The 8,233-nt window shown below is 50.9% G+C and overlaps 1 protein-coding gene across 1 annotated transcript; it reads left to right on the forward strand.

Moving 5' to 3' along the window:
* Positions 1–5,653: 5,653 nt before the first annotated feature.
* On the forward strand, positions 5,654–6,580 carry LOC137847455 (olfactory receptor 14C36-like). The gene has a single exon (XM_068665724.1). It carries the CDS (start codon positions 5,654–5,656, stop codon positions 6,578–6,580), a length of 927 nt encoding a protein of 308 aa, XP_068521825.1.
* Positions 6,581–8,233: the final 1,653 nt, after the last annotated feature.

Raw genomic sequence — 8,233 nt, forward strand, 5'->3', positions numbered from 1 at the left:
GTTGGGGAAACCCGGTGTGCTAGTTCTAAGGAACTGTACGGGGCGTAGAGTGGAGTGGAGACACCACGGCTAGGCTCTGTACTAGGTGGGGACTGGAAATTCCTGGGTGTTTGAAAAATATTCTTGTGTGCTCCCAAGAGATGATTATGTGCCTCAGGTTATTCTGTGCCCAAAGGAGATGCCTGTGTGCCCTTGGAAATGCTTTTCCACTCCTGTGGACTGTTTGGGTCCTGAAAACATTTATCCTTGAGTACCCAGCAGTAATGCTTGGGTGATCCAGGGAAATTCCTGGGGCCTTTGGGGACCTGGAAAGTGTCTTGGAATGTTCCTTGGGTGGTCCAGAAACATGCTGGGGACACTGTGGGAGATTCTAGGATGTCCCAGGGACATTTTTAGGAGTCCCAAAGAGTTGCTTGGGTGTTCCAGGGAGGTGCTTGTATGCTCTGGGGAGATGCTTGGGTACTGCAGAAAGGTGCTTCTATGTGTCGCGTTAAGGGGTGTAGCCGATTAACTGTTATGGGCCCAGTCGGATTCAGGGTACTGAACTGTCACAATCACAGATTCACCAATAACTCATTAACCGTTAGGGGTCCGCTCGGATTCACCAATAATGGATTAACCGTTAGGGGTCTGGTTGGATTCAGAGCACTGAACTACTGCTGTCATGGATTCACCAGTAATGTATAACCACCCTTACTCGTTTAACCACTGTATAACCAATGTATAACCACTGTATAGCCACCGTATAACCACTCTTATGTGTTTAATGAGAACTATCATGACTAGGAACAATGCAATCAAGTGCAATTTATTACAGCAACAGGTGCACAGGTTCTTTGGATTGCTGACGATAGTGACTGTCTGCAAAAGCAAGCTAGCATGCATGAAATACACAGGTGAGACAGGTAGCACAGGTGCGCAGACTGGAAATGAACGTGTTAAAAGGCACAAAGACTCTAGAGAGATTTATAACCAAGTGTTCAAATCTCACCCAAAGGTGTCTGAATGGGGGGGAAGAGAGGCTCAGCCCATCGACCTGGTCCCACGAGTCAGGAGGTCCTCAGGATGTTGTATTCCCTCAGGATGGTATCTCCCCTGACAGTGGTATCTTCCCTAACATACCGTCTCTCTTAGGCCAATTTATATTATTTTCTATCTTTTAGGTTGAACTTGAGTGACTCTAGTCAAGCTTATCTTAGTTTTCATTGGTAAAAAGTTCTCCTGTCTCCATTTAAAGTAATAGGCTCTGAGAAATTCAGAGCGCATGCTCAGTGAGGGGTGATCACACCTTGGAGGCAGGTAGCTTTTGGGATGGAGGCATGTTTTGTTATTATAATGCTATTATAATGAGGAAAAGTACCCTAGGGTACAGCATTTGTCAAAACATGACAGGTCCTTGGCTCAGGGTAGCAAAAAGTGCAGCTTATTAGTCTCGGTGTACACCAGAACAATTGGACCTCCATCGGTGCAGGTCCACCTGCTCCACCATGGTCTCCTCCGCGGGCTACAGGATGGAATCCTGCTCCACTATGGTACTCCATGGGCTGCAGGGGGACAGCCGGCTTCACCATGGTCCTCACCACAGGCCACAGGGGACTTCTGCTCCGGCACCTGGAGCACCTCTCCCCCTCCTTCTTCACTGACCTTGGCTGTTCAAGGTTGTTCCTCACTCCTCTCACTCTCTCAGCTGCTATGTGGCACAGCGTTCTATTTTCCTGTCTTAAATATGCTCTCACAGAGGCACAAAAAAACATTGCTTATTGACTCGGCTCTGGTCAGCAGTAGGGCACTTACCTAACATGTGGCAGCTTCTAGATTCTTCTCACAGAAGCCACCACTAAGGCCCCCTGCTATCAAAACCTTGCCACACAAACCCACTACGGCCTCGCTTTCTCCAGGCTAAACAACCCCAAGCCAAACGGCAAACGGCCTTGTTGGCCACCTGAGCACATTCCTGTGTCATAGTCATATTGTTCATTTCTTTGTTGCCCATTCTCATCCTTATTTCTATTTAAAACTCTTCAATCAGACAGCTCTGTGTGAATCAGCATCCCCACGTTCTGTCACTTTCCTTATCAGTTGGCACAACTGACCAGGTCTGGCTCCCATTACGGCATCCCTTATCAGCATCCGTTGGTGCACAGGAAAAGGTCCTTGACCAGATACCACAGAAGGAGCAGACCCTCTGCTTCTGCATACCCTTACACAAAATCTCCGGGAGGGTTTGGGAGCTCCTTGATGACATCTGGCTGACACGGGTGACTGAGGAGCCACTGAGGTGAGGTGACCTGCAGGACCTCATTCTTAGAACTCAACAGGAAGTGCTCAGGGATTTTAAGGAGGTGAGAAGGTAGAGTTGCAGATGCTAAGAGAGGGGACCAAGGCAATGCAGAGGACTTGAGGTGAGCAGACTTGAGCCTCTCACTGGCTGAGGGACCTGCTTGAAGGATTTGTTTGGGATAAGGCCCTGCAGAGAGGAGGGCGGCAGGGAGCTGGTTGATGTTTGAGCTTCTACTGATACAATGGATTGTTTTGGAAGGGACCTTCAAGGTCATTCAATTCCAACACCCTGTCACAGGCAGCGATACCTTCCACCAGACCGGTTTGCTCAAAACCCCTTCCAACCTGGCCTTGAGTTCTTTCTGGGATGAGGCATCCACAGGTTCTCTGGGCAACCACCCTGGTAAGGAAAGAATTTCTTCCTCATACCTAATCTAAATCTATGCTTCTTTAAGTTTCAAATGACTGCTCCTTGGTCTATCATCACTTCTTTAAGCTCATGAATGATCCAACCTGACACACAGGAAGTAAGTAAAGGTGGCAGGAGGCTGGCACAAATGAGAAAAGGACTCCTGACCAAATTCAACAGAAGGAGACAGATAAATGGTGGGAGCTTGCTGCCTCCCCACATCAAAAGTTCGGTGGTTCTGTACAGGAGAGACTTGTTAGAGTTTACATGTTTAGGGAATGGGAGGAGATCATGGGGCAAGCTCCTGGCTAGAAAGGGGATCCAGGTCCAGCTGCTGGAGGGATCCATATTGCATGATTTCCTGTCAAATACCCTAGCAGACAATGAGCCCAGCATTCATTTTCTCTGATTCTGGCTTTGATTGCTTTGTAGTGTCATTGGGTGTTTCAGAGATGGTTCTCATGGTAATTCCTGCCTAGGTCAGATATTCCACTAAACAAGTACCTCCCTTAATGCCTGTAGATTGCAGACACTCCTCACACTGTTATCGTATGAGAATCACCACCATTAGGGTGAGCCATCTGCACCCAACCATGAACAGGTGACAAAATGGAGCTTCAGTGCAGATGGACCTTGGGAATCTCCAGCCTTCATCCAACAGAAACCTCCTGAAGTTGGCAAGAAGAGGTGGCCAGTGCTGCATGTGGGACAGAATACCTGCATCTATTGGGGCAGGGTTGGACGTGAGCAGCCGAGGGGGGACCCTGAGGAGAAGGGCCTGGGTGCTACGAGGACACCATAGGAGGCAGTGGGACATGCTGACAGGGAACAAAGCCAGCTCCTTACGGGGCTGCACTAGAGGCAGTGGGGGCCATCCAGACCACTGGAGTTATTGTTGCCCTTGACTCAGTGCTGCTGGTGCTATTTCTGCAGCAGTGTGGAACAAGCTGAGGGCTTCTTTGGCCCTGTGTTGTACAGGCTCTGGACAGTAGAGAAGTATGCAGAGACTGCTTGAGGAGTGGTTGCAGTGATGGTGGAGTTTTTCCTCCTAGTAAGAAAGAGTACAAGAAAGAAAGAATTTCATAAAATTCAGATTGGTGGGTGGTGAGATGGGGGCTGAGGTGAAATGTTACTCAAAGAGTAGAGCTGTGGTGCAAGATATCACCCAGAGGGTGTCTGGATCAGCCCATGTCTTTGTGTTTCATAGATTACTGAGGGCAGATGGGGAGACATCAGTCAAGGCAGGAAGGTTCTCTGGAGACAACAAGATGAGAAACAGGATGGGTGCCTAAGCCCTACATGGAAAAAGGTATAGACATGGAACAGCATAGGACAGTGTGTGGTGGTTATGGTCAAGGATCTTTTGCAAGATGAAAGCCCCCTACAGAGCCAACAGCTTTGTCTGCTGGGCTCTGGCTTTTGTCTCTCTCAGTGATGTCTATGAGGAGGCACGTTATCCTTAGAGCATTAGGGTCTCAATGCCTCCTTATCCCCTTCCAAGAGCCTGGGAGATGACCACCTGTGGCTTTGTACTTGGCATTGCCAAAGAAACTTTGACACATCAAGGTTTCCTAAGCCTCAGGGCCACCTTTCCTTGGCCTTCGTCCCCCCTTCATCACTGCCTGCAGTTTTCTTCTCTAACAAGTCCCTGGGGAGGCTTTGTCTGTAATGTCCCTGAGTGGGACACATTAGTGCTGCTAGTCTTTGCAGTTTGCATCAGACTAGGACTACTGGAGAAATGTCTTTCATTTTCTCTCAGTGTTTGAGGCTCGCGGGCTCTGCCCCGACCCACCAGAGGGACCATTATACTGCCTTGGTCTTGAAGTGTGCTGCTGAGCTGGGCTGGGCTCCTGGGATGGAGGGAAGGAGCTCCTGGCAAGCAGACAACACTGCAGAGAGACAGCTCTACCCAGGAGCAGCTCCTCTGCAAGGTGCAGCAGGGCTGGGGGCACTGCCTGCAGCTGACATGGGGAGAGGAGAGAAGGGGAAGAGTGGGTCATGGTAGCCTGGCGTGGGAAGGGAGAGGAGAGGTCACGGGGGGAGTAATCTTCCCATCCACCTCCCCACAGTAAGACTCTGGGTGCAGGGTAATGCCTCTGCACACCCTGCCAGGCTCTCCTGGAGCTGGCACAGCCCTCAGCTGATGGGAGCTGTCAGGACTATGCCTGGTGTTGGAGTTGAGGGGCATGCAGGGCTTGTGTGCTGCAGTGTCAGTGTGCAGGGCCCGAGAACTTCTCTCTCCTGGGCCTAGCTGCAGGCTGTAAAGCCAGGGGTGCAGACAGGTGTGATCAGGGCTGAGGTGCAAAGCAGGGTCCTGCTGCTGCCCAGAGGCTGCTGCCTGGGGAAGGCTGCTCACAGCCCCACACCACCCCAAGCTGAAGCAGAACTGTCACACTGCCCACTGCCAGCAGAATTGCAAGGCAACAGCTACCTGACGGCAATGCAGTTTTTACTGTCTTCTATTCTCCTGACCATGTGCTGGAGCAGTCTGATGGTAATGGAGAAATAACATCAGTATTAGACACTAAGGCTCCCTGAGCATTGCTGCATGTCCATGAGGCAGCTCACAAAATCCCTTCATATGCCTCAGCCTACAGACAGTAGCAACATCACCTTTGTTGTTTCTTGAGGAATTATTTGACCTTCTCCTCATGACCTGACATTGGGGAGATGTCAATGGCCAGTGGACCTCTCTGATCAGTCCAGATTCTTTTACCTGTTGCTGTAGACCAGGACTGACTGCTGCAGAGCCCATAGCAGACCCCTCTGCTTGTTGCGGCAACCTCAGACGCCAACCAGAGGTAAACCAAGCCACTGCAGAAAGCTCTTCCTGAAATGAATGAGGCAGTATGTTGTTTGTGTGATGTTTGTTGAGGCATGCAATGGATTTTAGTCAAAGTCCTTAAATTTTGCACTGTTATTTTTTTTTTTTTATGGACAGGCTCCCTTGCTCAGAGGCAGTAAATGTGTAACAGCAGCTCCATCACCGAGTTTCTCCTCCTGGCATTCGCAGACACGCGGGAGCTGCAGCTCCTGCACTTCTCGCTTTTCCTGGGCTTCTACCTGGCTGCCCTCCTAGGCAATGGCCTCATCCTCACAGCCGTAGCCTGTGACCACCACCTCCACACCCCCATGTACTTCTTCCTCCTCAACCTCGCCCTCCTCGACCTGGGAGGCATCTCCACCACTCTCCCCAAAGCCATAGCAAATTTCCTCTGGGACAATAGGACCATTTCCTATGCAGGATGTGCTGCACAGATCTTTCTCGTATTCTTTTTCTATTCATCAGAGATTTCCCTTCTCACTGTCATGGCCTATGACCGCTACATTGCCATCTGCAAGCCCCTGCACTATGGCACCCTCCTGAGCAGCAGAGCCTGTGCCACCATGGCAGCAGCTGCCTGGGGCAGTGACTTTCTTCACGTCGTGCTGCACACTGCCAATATATTTTCATTACCCCTTGGCCGTGGCAATGCTCTGGACCAGTTCTTCTGTGAAATCCCCCAGATCCTCAAGCTCTCCTGCTCAGACTCCTACCGAGGGGAAGTTCGAATTACTACTGTTAGTACTTTTCTTGTGTGTGGGTGTTTTGTTTTCGTTGCTCTGTCCTATGTGCAGATCTTCAGGGCCGTGCTGAGGATCCCCTCCCAGCAGGGACGGCACAAAGCCTTTTCCACATGCCTCCCTCACCTGGCTGTGGTCTCCCTGTTTCTCAGCACAGTCATATTTGCCCACCTGAAGCCCCCCTCCATCTCCTCTTCTTCCCTCATTCTTGTTCTGGCTTTTCTGTACTTGGTGGTGCCTCCAGCGTTGAACCCCCTCATCTACAGCATGAGGAACCTGAAGCTCAAGGATGCCATGTGGAAAATTAAGACTATGCATATTTCGTAGGTCATATCTCTCTGATTTTTTTTTCACAAATGACTGAAAAGGCTACTCTTGCTAATCCTTGGTTTGCAGCCAAGCCTGACCTCTGTTTTTGTGTTGTTGTGTTCTTCTTGTGTTTTCTATGATCTTATGCTGAATTTTTTGTTCCCAGTTTTGTTCTTAGAATATTAGACCACAAAGAAATTCTTCATTTTGCTTTTGTATTTAAACAAGTTAAAGTGCCTTTCCGTCTTATATCCTTCCTCTGAGACATTTTCTTGTTCTGCACAGGCAGTGTCCGTGTGCAGAAGTGGTGGGGGGGAATGAGTCAGGCCCAGCACCACGGCCAGGGAGCACCTGGTCCATGCAGAGCTGCTCTCTTGCCACTGCCACCCCCTCCTTCTGAGCCTTGCTGGTGGTGTAAGGCCTGGCTGCTCCTGGTGCTTGGTGCCAGTGCTGCTGTGTGGCTATGCTGGGACTGCAGGCAGAGACAGGCAGTGGGCACTTGGGTGACACAGCTGGCCTCCACAACAGCATTTCCATTATAAAAGGGCCATGACTGAAAGCTCACGTCCTCTTTCAGAGCTGCTGTCAGATCCAAACTTGCCCAAGGAAGAGAGTCCAAAGAGGCTCCTCACTCTGCCAGGCCGGGCATATCTGAGTCCCCCAGGGCCACAGAAGAGCCACTGTGGGAGGCGGTCAGTGGCAGGGCCCCAACCAGCTGGCTCTGCCCCTCACCCTGTCCAGCATGGCCCTGAAGAGAACCCTCCCTGCCCCAGGCACCACAACCCCCTTACTCTGCAGAGCAGCACCACCAGCTGGGTTGTGGGGAGCATGGCAAAAGGCTGCAGCAATGGCCAGCCAGGCCAGCACAGATGTGCTCACCTGAGAGAGGTTCCCTGGGAGATGGGATGTCCCTGGAGAAGAGAAGGGCCTTCTCCATGTACAGGGGAGACACGGGAACAGAAACCCTTTGCTGCTGCTGCCAGCAGGCAATTCATATGTACATGGCGAGAGGTACACGAGCAAACACAAAGGCCATCTGCTATTTCTAGGTGAGTCATGAAAGGCAGTGGGCAGACAGTGTCTTCAGGTCCCTTCTTTCTAGTGGAACAGCTATGGAGCAACTGCCTGAATAGCACAGAATAGTTCAGGGGGAAGGCACTTTCAGAGACCATCTAGTCCAAAATACAAGACCTGAATGCAGCTCTGAGATGTGCTTCCTTGAACCCGCGAGCTCCCTGTGCCCTTTCTTCATGCCTTGGGACATCTCAGAAGAGGGCAGAGCAGGACAATGCACCACAGAACTGAGGTGTCTTCCAGCCTAAGGTAGTGGCTGCAGGAGCCAGAGGGACACTGCAAGTGCTGCAGTGCGCTGCCTGTGTGTGCAAGGCAGGGACTCGTGTCTCTGAAAAGCCATGTGTGTATGAGCTGTCCATGAGGCCAGCTCAGATATGGGCACCTCATGGAGCCCTGACATTTCTCTGGATAGGTGGCCCCAGTGTTCCTGTGAGATTTCTCTCACGCTCCTTGCACAGGTTCATTGCAAGTATCCCTCTCTGCTTTGCCATGCTACCCTGCTTTTCTGGACTGGTGATGACAGCCAACTGGTGGCTGTTGGTGACAGCCAACAGGTCTTCAATAAGGGCAGATTGTGCCCATCAACTCTGGTGGCCA

This window comes from Anas acuta, chromosome W, assembly GCF_963932015.1.
Source record: "Anas acuta chromosome W, bAnaAcu1.1, whole genome shotgun sequence".
Taxonomy (NCBI): Eukaryota; Metazoa; Chordata; class Aves; order Anseriformes; family Anatidae; genus Anas; species Anas acuta.

Bases quoted from the DNA above. Each gene is read 5' to 3' on its own strand.
- LOC137847455 (XM_068665724.1), top strand. From the start codon at position 5,654: ATGTGTAACAGCAGCTCCATCACCGAGTTTCTCCTCCTGGCATTCGCA.